This window comes from Mobula hypostoma, chromosome 1 (genome assembly GCF_963921235.1).
Source record: "Mobula hypostoma chromosome 1, sMobHyp1.1, whole genome shotgun sequence".
NCBI lineage: Eukaryota > Metazoa > Chordata > Chondrichthyes > Myliobatiformes > Myliobatidae > Mobula > Mobula hypostoma.
In genome coordinates, this window is record NC_086097.1 from 95,866,029 (window position 1) to 95,880,403 (window position 14,375).

The 14,375-nt window shown below is 41.0% G+C and overlaps 1 protein-coding gene across 1 annotated transcript in view; it reads left to right on the forward strand.

Annotated features, from left to right (window-relative positions):
- The window catches only part of ccdc135 (coiled-coil domain containing 135), a 104,106-nt gene that overhangs the window by 16,077 nt on the left and 73,654 nt on the right, over positions 1 to 14,375 (forward strand). The window contains exon 3 of the mRNA XM_063073973.1: positions 2,191 to 2,365. Coding sequence (XP_062930043.1) covers positions 2,191 to 2,365 — 175 coding nt within the window. The remainder of the gene's footprint in view (positions 1 to 2,190; positions 2,366 to 14,375) is intronic.

A 14,375-nucleotide genomic window follows, 5' to 3' on the forward strand; every position in this document is an offset into this window, starting at 1 on the left:
TAATATCCCTTAACAAATTTATAAATCAAAGCATGCTAAATGCCACACACACATATCTATTGCTTCCTCTGCCACATTCCCTTAATGCCTTTCTTTTGTGTGGCTTTGCCTGTCCTGGTGTTCCTAAGCAGCATGACCCCAGAGGCTGAAGTGTGACTGATGGAAGGCCATTGATTTTCAGTTGTGGAGACTGCTGATCATGTTGTTGGACAACTTGCACAGTTCAATGCTAAGAAATGTCATCTTGATAACACACCTTCTCACCCATATGAATCAGTGATCTAGGCTGTCTGGTTAACAGGCAACATCAAGGATCAAACAAGTTCATGTTTATTTTCATGCGCTTACTTATCCCAAGAATAAATGCCATGAAAATAAGCTTTATGCAACATCAGAACAGTACATTATAGACATAAATTACAACAACTTAATTTAACTTAAATTATACATAAATTATATGATGAAAAAAACTAAACAGAACAAATTATTTCAAGTTGAGGGAAATGTAGTCTATGGTAGATTTAGGGCTTTACAGGTTAGTTCAGTGGAGAAGAAACTATCGTTGAACCTTGAGGTGTGAGGTGTGGGCCTTCAGGCTTCTGTACCTCCTGTCTGATGGCAGCAATGAGAAGAAAGCTTGGCCTGGATGGTGGGGGTTCTGAATGATGGATGTTGCCTTTCTGAGACAACACCTCTTGAAGGTGTCCTTGATGATGGGGAGGGATGTACCCATGGTTGAACTGGCTGAATCCACCACACTGTATAACTTCTTGTGTTCCTGTGCATTGGAGTTTCCATATCAGTCTGTAATGCAGCCAGTCAAAATGCTTTGCACTGCACATCTATAAAGTTTGTCAGAGCCTTCAATGATATGTTGAATCTCAAACTTCTGTGACAGTAGAAATGCTGATCTGATGTGGTTACATTAATGCGCTAGGCACGGGATAGATCCTCTAAGATGCTGACACCTGAAAACTTGAAGCTGATCACCTATTGCATTGCCGACCCTTCAGTGGACTTTTTGCATTCCTAGTAATTTCTGGCATGGCAGATTGGTAGACTGCTATAACCCCCTGCAAACCCCTTTGAACTTTGGTATCCAGTGCCTCAGCAAGTGCAGGTCCTATGTCCAAGTTAACCTCTGAATAATTCCTGCCACTTGTGTTTGAGCACCAATTAGTCCTTTAAGAGAGAAAGAGAAGTATGATGGTGAGAATTGGCCTGTGTTTCAGGGACATGGCTATCCTGGTTGAAGCAACTTGTAATGAACATGAGCTGTGAGACTTACAGCATTGCAGAGTACATGTATATGAAGACATGTTGGGTATAACTGGGTAGGAGACTGTTGGGAATAGCAATAGGTGGCAGTAATGGCAAAGGATACATGCTGAATGTGGAAGCTGGTTAGATAGAGAATGAAACCTTGCCATATTAGATAAAGACAAGGGCAAAATGAGTCAGACATAGGTGAGGAGTAGAATAGCCTGTTAAGGGAAAAGAATGGCTTCTGAGAAGCACTGGTATGGGAAGTACATTGTTAAAACAGACATAGAAACTGGCAGACTAGAATCCTTATAGGAAGTGGGAAGGACATACCAAGATATCGGTGGGAGTTGGTGGTCTTATTAGCTGTATATCCACAGGAATGAAGGATAACAAATAAAGAAAGGGAAGGTAAGGTTCTGATTTAGATTTAGAGATGAACTATAGATTGGAAATTGAAAGCAAAGTTAATGAAACATGGCATTGATAAAGTCTTCAGTAAAGCAGAGAGGGAGAGGAGAGAAAGGACCTGAGTAGGACTGAGACAAAAAAAATTCTGCACATCCTAAGAAAAAGCATGTATTGCCAGGACTCAGAAAGGTTCCCATAGCAACATATTTTATTTGGAGGAAGTGAGTGAAATCAAAGGAGTTGTTGTTTCTTGTAAAAGCAAGTTCAGACAACCAAAGAAGGCTGGGGATGAATGGGCAATCATTTGGCTGCTGCATAAGAGCGAACTAGAGGGCCCAAAGGACTTCTTGATGAGGAATGAAAGTAATTAAAATAAGTTAACTGGTTATTATCTCATTATCTCTGTTTGTGATCCTTGAAGCAGTGTACATTTGCTGTGAAGCAATTTTGAATGTTATGAGGATGATTTGAGCACTCAATAAATATAACTTTCTCTTTCATGTTTCCTTGATGTAGGGACGCTTTGATAACAGATATAGGTGTCATGAACTGCCCACCATCTTATCAGGAAAACACGACCAAAGAACAAATTATGCTCCAATATGCTGAAAATTTCAGGCAACAATACGAATATCTGTATCCTGACAGAAAGCCTCTGCTTCTCAGTCCACTCAATGAATGTAAAATTCAGGTATATATTTTCATGAGTACTTCATGGCAAAGAATTAGATAAAATGTAATAAATAGTGCATTATATTATTTTGCATTTTTATTTCTAATGAAAAGTGCTGAACTTTTATAATAAATTGATTTCTCATTTCTCTTGAAAATATTGGCAGATAGTGCCATAGGTGCTATGCCATGTATCTATGAGTCAACATAGCAAGTATAATTGGAGTATAAGTTGGACAGTGGAGGCATGGGAACAGGGAATGTTGTTTCATTCCACCCTCATATTTTATCCACACACTAGCTGATGTCATAGCAAACTAAGAGCAAAGATGCCTGTCAGCGTATATAATATGCTGAAGTGAAGGGAGGTTCTTTCTCTTCTTTTCCATACCAAAGACATTGAGGCTTGTTTAATACCTACAGGCTATCCAGCTAAGTTTTAACTGAAGGTGTGTAAAATCTTAGAACTAAGAATATGCCTGGAAAAACATTAATCGAGAGATTGAGGTTATGTTAAAATTGTAGGTTAGTAAGTGTTGCAGCGTTTCATTCTGTACATTGACCATTAGTTTCCTTTGGAATATTACAATGACTCAACTCAATATTGTTTATTATGTACTCGAGGATTTTGATGGCAGAATGGAGGGGTGTAAATAGTTTCCATTGATAACTGTAACGAGAGGGCTCTAGTGTAATTTGGAAGAGGACTAGAGATGGGGAGGCAATGATCTGTGAATTATTAAGATTTGTCGAAAAGAGTGTGAGAACCTAATTCCATATTATCTTTCAAAGTGAAATTTAATTGGGGAAAATATGCAGAGTAACAGCAAAGGAGTGGCACAGTGGGCCTAATTGGAAAGCTAAGAGCTGGCACCAGCACGATAAGCCAAATGGTCTTTTCCTATGCCACATGATTATGAGCTTATTAACAGTCATAGAATGATACAATATGGAAGCAGGCCATTCAGCCCAACTCATCCATGCTAACTGTGCTGCAGAAATGAGCGAGTCCCATCAGCCCTGTAAACAGCTCCTATCCATGTACGAATCTAGATGGCTTTTAAATGTTGCTAATGTGCCCATGGAAAGAGGAGAGAACCTTGGATGTCCTGAGAGGTGATGAACTTAGTCAAGAAGAAAAAGGAAAAGTATGTAAAGCTTCAGAAATCAGGATCAAGTGGAGCACATGAGGAGTGTAAAGAAGCCAGAAAAGAACTAAAGAAGGGAATTAGAAAAGCCAGGAGGGGCCATGAAAAGTCATTGGCAAGTAGGATTAAGGTGAATTCCAAGGCATTCTATATATGCACCAAGAGCAAGAGGATAATGAGGGAGAGGGTGGGACCACTCAAGGGTTAAAAGGGATACATTTGCTTGGATGTGGAGATTGTGAGTGAGGTACTTAAAGAGTACTTTGCTTCAGTATTTACCACCGTAAAGGATATGGAGGACCAGGACATCAATGCTGAGTGTATAAATATGCTAGGGTGTTTCAAGGTCAAGGAGGAGGAAGTGTTGGGCCTCCTGATAAGCATTAAGATGAATAAGTCCCCAGGGCCATAGGAATGATGTTGAGGCTTTGGAGAGGGTTCAGAAGAGGTTTACCAGGATGTTGCCTGGTTTCAAGGGTACGTGCTATAAGCGGCTGGATAAACTTGGGTTGCTTTTTCTAGAGCAGTGGAGGCTGAGAGGAATCTGATAGATTTTTATAAGTTTATGAGAGGCATAGATAGAGTAGACTGGGAGTATCTGTTTCCCAGGGTTGAAATGTCTAATACCAGAAGGAATGTAGGTGAGAGGGGGCAGGTTCAAAGGGAATGTGAGGGTTAAGTTTTTTACTCTGAGACTCGTGGATGCCTGGAATGCGCTGCCTGGTGTGGTGGTAGAGGCAAATGCATTAGAGGCTTTTAAGAAATTGTTAAATAGGCACATGGATGTAAGGAAGATGGAGGGATATGGACATTATGTAGGTTGGAGGGATTAGTGTTTGGGTGTTTTTGATTTGCTTTTTACCTGGTTTAGCACATCATTATGGGCCAAAGGGCCTGTTCTTGTGCTGTTCTGTTCTATGTTTGAAATCTCTTGTTTCTGGCCTTAAACCTACATCCTCTTGTTTAAGTACACTCTCCCCGTGAAAAAGAGTGTGTGTTGTGTCTCCTTGTTTGTCTTCTCAAAATACATCATCTCGCTGTTGGTTAAGGGATTAATTTTTGCAACCTCCTCAACTCTATGAAAGTTTCAGACAGTTGCCTTTTTGTGCATTTTATGTGTTTTATTCTCATCACTTGTATTTTAAAGTTGAGAACATGTGGCAATATGGTGTGTTAGTAATACCCCTTGCAAGATGTGGCAGATCTCAGAGACCTTCAGTGCCCCTGATTACAACATCTGGGCACAGCTCCTTACAGGCCTTGTTAGGGAGCCAGAGATGGATGACCTACATGTCATCCGAGAGAATGAGGAGTTGACAGATAGGAGCTATGTGGAGGCAGTTGCAGGAGTTGCGTACTTGTTGACTGTCAGGAGAGGTAAACCGAATAGGCAGACATTGCAGAGTACCCCTGTGGCCATTCCCCTGAATAACAAAGCACCACATTGAATATTGTTAAACGGGAGATGACTTTTTAGGGGAAAGCTGCAGCAGTCAGGTCTCTGTCATTGAGTCCGGTTATGTGGCTCAGAAGGGAAGGGGAGTGAAGAGGAGAGCAGTAATGATAGGAGATTGAATAGTTAGGAGAGCAGACAGGAGATTCTATGGACATGAAAGAAACCCTAGATATGGTATGTTTCCTCTCAGGTCGCAGGGTCAGGGACATCTCACACTGGGTCCACCGCACTCTTGGGGGAATGGTGGGAAATGGGCAGCAAGAAGATAGGAAAAATGATGAGGTCCTGAAGAGACCTAAGTATGAAGACCAAGGGAGCTAGGTATGAAGCTGAAAAGAAAGACCTCAAGGGTAATAATCTTTGGATTACTGTCTGTGCCACATGGAATGAGGGTAAGGATAGGATGATCTGGCAGATGAATATGGCTGATGCAGGGTTTCAGATTTGTGGATCATGCACTCTCTTCTGGGAAGGTCTGATCTGGTACAAAAAGGACGGGTTGCATCTGGACTTCAGGGAGACCAATATTGCTGCAGGCAGATTTGCTAGAGCTGTTGGGGAGGGTTCAAACTAATTTGGCAGGTAGATATGAACCAGAGTGATAGGTCAAAGATTGGGATAGTTGAAATACAGGTAGATGCAGAGAGACTGTGAGGAAGGATAGGCACTTTATCTAAATGCCCGTAGTATTAGAAATAAGGTTAGTGAACTTGTGGAACAGATCAGTACCAAGGCATATGATTTAGTGGCCATTACAGAAACCTGGTTGCAAGGAGGAGATGACTGGGAATTAAATATCCAAGGGTATCAGGTAATACGGAAAGATAGGCAGGAAGGCAGAGGAGGTGGGGTGGCGCTCTTGATTAGGGATGAGATCAGAGTGATTGTGAGAGATGATATAAGATCTACAGAGTAGAATGTTGAGTCCATCTGGGTAGAGATGAAGAATAGTAAAGGGAAAAAATCACTGGTGGGCGTTGTCTATCGGCCGCCTAATAAAAATATTGCAGTGGCAGAGGCGATTAACCAAGAAATAACTGAGGCTTGTAAGAACGGAACGGCAGTTGTCATGGGGGATTTTAACTTCCACGTAGATTGGGTGAATCAGGTTGGTCAAGGAAGTCTTGAGGACTTCATAGAATGCATCCGTGATGGCTTTCTTGAGCAGCGTGTTAGTGAACCTACAAGGGAAAATACTATCTTAGATCTAGTCCTGTGCAATGAGACAGGTAAGATTAATGATCTTGTAGTCAGGGATTCTCTTGGTAAGAGTGATTATAGTATGATTGAATTTCGCATTCAGATGGGGGATGAAATAATTAGATCTAAAACTAGTGTATTATGCTTGAACAAGGGAAACTACAACAGGATGAGGGAGGAGTTGGCTAATGTGGATTGGGAGCACAGGCTATTTGGTAGGACAGTTGAGGAACAGTGGAATACTTTCAAAGAGATTTTTCACAGTGCTCTACAAAAGTATATTCCAGTCAAAAGTAAGGACAGTAAGTGTGGGGTGAGCCAGCCTTGGATAACTAAGGAAATAAAAGATAGTATCAAATTAAAAGCTCATGTGTCGCAAAGAGTAGTGGGAGACTGGAGGATTGGGAAAACTTTAAAAAGCAGCAGAGAACAACTAAACAAGAAATAAGAAAAGGGAAGATAGAGTATGAAAGTAAATTAGCACAAAATATAAAAACAGATAGCAAAAGTTTTTATAAATATGTAAAACGGAAGAGGGTGGCTAAAGTCAACGTAGGTCCCTAGGAAGATGAGAAGGGGAAATTGATATTGGGTGATAAGGAAATGGCTGAGGCATTGAACGACTATTTTGTGTTGGGCTTCATGGTGGAGGACACGTCTAATATGCCAAAGAAATGGGAGGTGAGGACCTCGATAAAATCACTGTCACTAAAGAGATAGTGATGAGTAAACTAGAGGGCCTGAAGGTAGATAAGTCCCCTGGTCCAGATGGAATGCATCCCAGGGTGCTGAAGGAATTGGCGGAGGTTATAGTGGACACCTTGGTAATCACTTATCAAAACTCTGTAGACTCTGGGCAGGTCCCGGTGGATTGGAAGACAGCAAATGTCACGCCACTTTTTAAAAAAGGATGTAGGCAGAAGACAGGCAACTATAGGCCAGTTCGCTTAACATTTGTAGTCGGGAAAATGCTTGAAGCTGGCATTAAGGAAGAAATAGCGAAACATTTAGAAGGGAGTGGTTCCATTAGACAGACGCAGCATGGATTCAGAAAGGACAGGTCCTGTTTGACAAACTTACTGGAGTTCTTTGAGGACATAATGAGTGCAGTGGATAGAGGGGAACAGGTGGATCTCGTATATTGGATTTCCAGAAGGCATTCGATAAGGTGCCGTACAAGAGACTTATAAATAAGATACGGATGCATGGAGTCGGAGGAAGTGTATTGGCATGGTTAGTGGATTGGTTAACTGATAGAAGGCAGACAGTTGGCAGTCTGTGGTGAGTGGGGTGCCGCAGGGGTCGGTGCTGGGCCCGCAGCTGTTTACCATTTACATTGATGATCTGGAAGAGGGGACTGAATATAGCGTAGCAAAATTTGCTGATGACACTAAACTGATTGGAAAAGCAAATTGTACAGAGGATGTGGAGAGTCTGCAGAGGGATGTAGATAGGTTAAGTGAGTGGGCCAAGGTCTGGGAGATGGAATGCAACGCTGGTAAATGTGAGATCATCCACTTTGGAAGGAATAATAGGAGGGCAGATTATTATTTAAATGCTGAAAGATTGCAGCATGCTGTTGTGCAGAGGGACTTGGGAGTGCTTGTGCATGAATCGCAAAAAGTTGGTTTGCAGGTACAACAGGTTATTAAGAAGGCAAACGGAATGTTGGCCTTCATTGCTAGAGGGATTGAATTCAAGAGCAGGGAGATAATGCTGCAACTATACAGGGTACTGGTGAGGCCGCACCTAGAGTACTGTGTGCAGTTCTGGTCTCCATACTTGAGGAAGGACATATTGGCTTTGGAGGCAGTGCGGAGGAGGTTCACAAGGTTGATTCCAGGAATGAAGGGGTTAACCTGTGAGGAGAGATTGAGTCGCCTGGGACTATACTCTCTGGAGTTCAGAAGAATGAGAGGGGATCTTATAGAAACCTACAAAATTTTGAAAGGGATAGATAAGATAGAAGTAAGGAAGTTGTTTCCATTGGTAGGTGAGACTAGAACTAGGGGACATTGCCTCAAGATTCGGGGAAGCAGGTTTAGGATGGAGATGAGGAGAAACTGTTTTTCCCAGAGAGTGGTGAATCTGTGGAATTCTCTGCCCAGGGAAGCAGTTGAGGCTTCTTCACTAAATATATTTAAGAAACAGTTAGATAGGTTTTTACATAATAAGGGAATTAAGGTTTATGGGGAAAAGGCAGGTAGATGGAGCTGAGTTTACGGACAGATCAGCCATGATCTTATTGAATGGCAGGGCAGGCTCGATGGGCCAGATGGCCTACTCCTACTCCTATATCTTATGTTCTTATGATTTCTCAAACTTCCAATAATGCCTCCCCCCATCCTTCATTATTTCCCATACCCTTTTCCCTGTCTCATGTTATCTCCTTGCCCGTCTATCGCCTCCCTCTGATGCTCCTTCCCACTTTTTTCTTGCTTCCATAGCCTTCTGTATCTTTCACCAATCAACTTCCAACTTCCTAGCTCTTTGCTTCATCCCTCCCCCTCCAAATTTCACCTATCACCTGGTGTTTCTCTCTCCCCTCCCAACACCTTTCAAATCTACTCCTCAGCTTTTTCCCTTCCAGTCCTGCCAAAGCGTTTCGGCCTGAAACGTCAACTGTGCTTTTTTTCCATAGATGCTGCCTGGTCTGCTGAGTTCCTCCAGCATTTTGTGTGCGTTTTTCAAATTTCCAGCATCTGCAGATTTGCTCTTGTTTGGAAGCACATGCCTGCTGCTTTTTGTTCTTTTTGCTAAAATCAAGTGTTGTATCTGTTTTTATTACATTAATATTTAATATGCTTCCTATTTGAGAACCAGTTCATTGAGGGAGAGGCTCATTTCGGAATCACCACAAAAGTTACTGCTGCTTAAAGACATGTTGTCACCTAGGCCAAACATCCAGTACTTAGATTTGTGATTGATGAACAGGTGTAAACATTTAATTAGCTGCAGGTTGAATAGTGGAAACAGTGGCTGAGTTACTGCATGTTCAGATTCCATCATAGTTGTGGAGTTCAATTTAGTTAATTAAATAAATTTAGTCACAAACAAGAGAAAATCTGCAGATGCTGGAAATCCAAACAACACACACAAAATGGTGGAGGAACTTAAGGTTCTTCCAGCATTTTGTATGTGTCGCTTAAATAAATCTAGTATTTTTTAAAAATATTTAAGCTACTTCCATTAATAATGCCCTTGAAGCTACCTGATTGTCATAAAACCCCATCTGGTTCACTGATTTACACTAAGGTATAAAATTTGGTTGCCTTACTGATTTTGGCATCAGTGTTCCTCCAGATCCCCTGCAATGCAGTTTACTGTCAAATGCCTGTTCAGCTACTGTATGTATAATATTAAAATTGCTTCATCAAAACAGAAAAGAAATAAAATGGATGGTCTACTCAACATAGAACTAGGTACTGAGTTTAGGCTCAGGCAAACTTCTCACAGATTACCATATCGGGAGAATTGTCCAAAAGCTCAGCATAGAGGCAAATGAATTTCCTATTAATCCAATACACCCTATCCTCATTATATGCAGGGGATATGTTCCTCGAAGTTGATGCATAATGTGAAATTCCATAATGGAAATAGGGATGCGTTCCAGAGGGCTTCCTAAATATGTTTTATCTGTAATTTATTCACATTTTCATACCAATACGACACAAAAGCAGTACTACAAGACAACATTTGTATTATATTTCATCAATTTAAGGTAATATTCAATGTAATAAATCATAGAAAGTGAGCATCCGAGGGTGTACAGTACTCACCAATAGTGGCAGGTGTGTTCGCTCCGGGAGATGAGTGGTTGTTGTGGTGTCGGGCAGCTTTACACAGATAAGGTGGATGGTTACTGTTGTCAGGATCATATCAAGCACAGCAAGGGGTGAAGGAAGACTCACAGAACTCTTAGAACTGCCGGTAGCAGGAGATGACACCGATTTGAATAAAGTGGTGAAGGTTGTTTGCTTGGCAGCATTTTGTTTTAAATTTGCTTGTAGGGAAGAAGGGTTGACGGCAGGGAATGACTGAAGTGCTGACTCCATTCTAAACGTGGGTCCATGTCCATCGCCATTTGTGCCAAGTGTTCTGACTTCCACCATTTCCTCACCATTGGTAGACTCCCGGGATTTTCAAAATCGTCTGTTGCTTGCAGCATCTGAGAGATAGTTCGCTGTGAAAAAAAAAGCGCCTTGAATGTGGATTACACCGGTTGAGTGGTTGAATCAGCGATGTTGTGCTAGGCAGCAGGAAATGCACTATTATGTTAGGATGAATGCTGTCCAAATGTTTAGGATGGGCTGGCGCATTGTCAAGCAACAAAAGAACTTTAAAGGCAAGATTCTGTTCCCAGCAGTGGCGTCCCAGAGCTGTGTTTCCTTCAGCTGATGCCGCGCTGTTTATAATTTCCAGGACATGACATCGGACACTTAGGAGGCATAGTTAAATATTTCAAGTTCAAAATCACTGCACCGTAGGTAAAACCAACAGAAGGTTAAGATCGCGCATCCACACCTTGCCAAAACCAATGCGAGAGTGGCTGGAGACAGATTGTGAAGCGCGTGCACCTGACTTGTATTGGCGGGAAAGCGGTGCTTCTCATTCCAACAGTGAGACTGTGAAGTATGTGCACGTGACTTGTATTGGCGGGAAGGCAGTGCTCCTCACATAACTGTGAGTTTTGGATGCATACAACGAGACGTTGGTAGAAATAGGTTCCTCGCATAACTGTGAATCCGCATAATTTGAAGACGCATATAACGAGGATAGGGTGTATATGGACCCATATATAAGAAAGAAGAACAACTGTAACTCTGTGTTTTTATAGCAGCCTTAATGTAGCAAAATGTCAAAGTACTTAAAAGGATTACTTTGAAGCTAAAAACCATTTAAGGAATTAAGAGGACAGATGACTAAAAGATCAAGGATGATATCTCTTCATTGCGTCAAATGAATAGAAAGAGGCTGAGGGATTTAAGGAGTAAATTCCAGAACACACAGGCATGGTAACAGTAGGCATATCTGCCAATTGGAACAATTACATTTGTGGATGCTCAAATGTCCAGGAGTGTAGATATATGGAACTAGAGGAACATACAGAGGTAAGAAGGAAGGAAAACCAAGAAGAGTCCCAGAAAAGGTACATATTCCAGACGCAAAAGGAAAGTTTAGATCTCTCCTAAATCACATGGTCATGAGACAACCTACAACACTTCTTGGCAGTCACAACTTAGCTTTTCTTGACGGACAGATTCAGAGAAAGGACAATATCGGTCACTTCTCTATCAATTTCTTGACTTGAGCAGGTGAGAGAGCAATAAGTAACCTTCCGGTGCTAACAACTCCTGCAACTCCCTATTGCTACAGGAAATGAACATGATCAGGGAGAGGTAGAAAAGCAGAGCTGCACAAAGGAAAGTAGAAGTTAAATTGCAATAGGGAAGACATCACATTATAAGATGGGAGCTGACTAACCAATGACTACAAGGAATCCCAAAATTTGGAAGGTGTGAACATCAACACAGAAATATCGTTCTTTAGTTTAATAAGATACAGTAGTTATTTTAGATTATGATATAATTGCAATAACTGAAACACTGTTCAAAAATAATATCAGTATCATGCACTTAGTATTCCAGGATACAAAGTAGCAATAAAGATAGCAAAAGGAAATAAAAAATGGTGTGGGGTCAGTACCAACTAAAATGGATACTGTAGTGCTTGAAAGAGGGGATATCCTTCAAAGGTCAGGAATAGAAGCGATTTGGATAGAGCCTGATGGATGACAAAGTGGGAGACTGAAATACTGTTAAAAATAATGCCAAGTGAATACAGGTCCACAATCCCTTATCTGAAATTCTTGGGGCCAGTTGCATTTCAGAATTCAGAATTTTTCAGATTTCAGAATCCCTCCTTATTGGTTCCAGGACACCCCGTGGATACCAAAAAACACGTATGCACAAGTCCCTTATTTAACCTGTATCAGTGCGGTGGACTTTAGGGCCCAGTGGAGCTCTGGACCTACGCACATCCTCCCATATAACCATATAACACGTATACTTTAAATCATCTCTAGATTACTTATAATACCTAATACAATGTAAATGCTATGTAAGTAGTTGTTATACTGTATTGTTTAGGGAATAAAGACAAGAAAAGAAATTCGATAAAACATGAAGTTCTGGTTGCCTCACTATTGGAGGGATATGGAAGCATTGGAAAGGGTACAGAGGAGATTTACTAGGAGGCTGCCTGGTTTAGAGAGTATGCATTATGATCAGAGACTAAGGAAGCTAGGGCTTTACTCTCTGGAGAGAAGGAGAATGAGAGGAGACATGATAGAGGTATACAAGATATTAAGAGGAAGAGTGGACAGCCAGCGCCTCTTCCCCAGGGCACCACTGCTCAATACAAGAGGACATGGCTTTAAGATAAGGGGTGGGAAGTTCAAGGGGGATATGAGAGGAAGGTTTTTTACTCAGAGAGTGGTTGGTGCGAGGAATGCACTGCCTGAGTCAGTGGTGGAGGCAGATACACTAATGAAATTGAAGAGACTACTAGACAGGTATATGGAGGAATTTAAGTTGGGGGGGTTATATGTGAGGCAGGCTTTGAGGGTCAGCACAACATTGTGGGCCGAAGGGCCTGAACCATGCTGTACTGTTCTATAAAAATATGCAGCTTCAAACGAACTGAATCAAACATGTGGTAAATGACACTTATTGGAATAGATGTAGAACGTCACTGTCACTATAAAACTTCAGTAACTTGTCTTTCTGTTTCTTTAAATCATATACAGTGGTAGTTCCAACACCATATTCTTCAGTAAGACGCCACACAGACACACCACGATCAAGCTTCTGCAATAACTCCACTTTCTGCATTATTGATAATGATAGATGCTTCCTTCTCTTTTTCTCATTGTTTCCCATAGGGGTATCTGCAGCTCTTTTTGACATTTTCACAGTGAAATTAAACACAAAGTCAACAGTGAACACAAAATATCAGCGAATAGCAAATGCACGTGTAACCAGTACGAGCACTGAACCACAACTGACGTTTGGCAGCCTCTGTTAGTGCTACCACGTCACACCTGAGTGACGTCAGTTGTCGGCAAAAAAAACTTCGGTTTTCGGAGCTTTTTGGATTTCAGAATTTCGGATAAGGAAGGGATTGTGGACCTGTAATTCCATTGAGAACTAAGCTGAATATAACAAGCTGAGTGGAGAAATGAAGATGAAAGTAAAATAAGTAGAGAGTTTGCAAAGAGAATGACAGTTAACATGAAGGGAATTCAGGAGGCATATAGTAAATAGTAAATGGTAATAAGAGGAGAACTGGGGCTAATTAGGAAGAAATAAGGTGATTTTTGCAAATACAGAAACCATACTTAGAATACTAAAAGTCAAAGTCAAAGTAAAATTTATTATCTGAGTACATACATGTCACTACATACAACCCACAGGTACCTTTTCTGTGAGCATACTTAGCAAATCTATAGAACAGTAACTGTAAAACAGGATCAATGGACAACAAACTGTAAATGCAGATATAAATAGATAGCAATAAATAATGAGCATGAAATAACAAGTTAAAAGAGTCCTTAAAAGAATGTAGTTATTCCCTTTTGTTTAAGAGCCTGATGAGTACCTTGTAATGATCTTGACTGCAATGTAGTCCACATGCAAAATGTACAGCATTTGTTCACCCAGGCAACTGCAGCTTCATCTCCGAAACTTGTGACTTCTATTTTACCTTGATAATGGTACCCAAAATGCAAAATAGAAATTTAAAAAAGAGGATTCTTGTCAATCTCATGAGGAGGGAAGACAGCAGAAATACTAAATGGAGTAAAATTGATAAAGAAGAGGTACAAATCATAGATTGTGGTAAAATGTGAAAAAAGCTTGTTACAATCTTCCTCGGGGAGATGTCAGAGAATGGCAAGTGTAACGCTTTGTTTGAAAAGGTAGGAAATGGCATGCCAGGTAACTACACACCTTTCAGATTGATGCTGGTTGTGGGAATGTTTTTCAAAACTGTTGTCAGCCAGAATGTTAATTATTACTTGGAATAGTTTGAGTTAATAAAAATGAACGGACATGGATCCGCTAAAGGCAAATATGTTGGGCCAACTTCATACAGCTGAATTATGTTGATGAGATATTATAAAAGGTTGCTGAAGGGAATAAGCTTCATTCTTTAAATATAGTCTA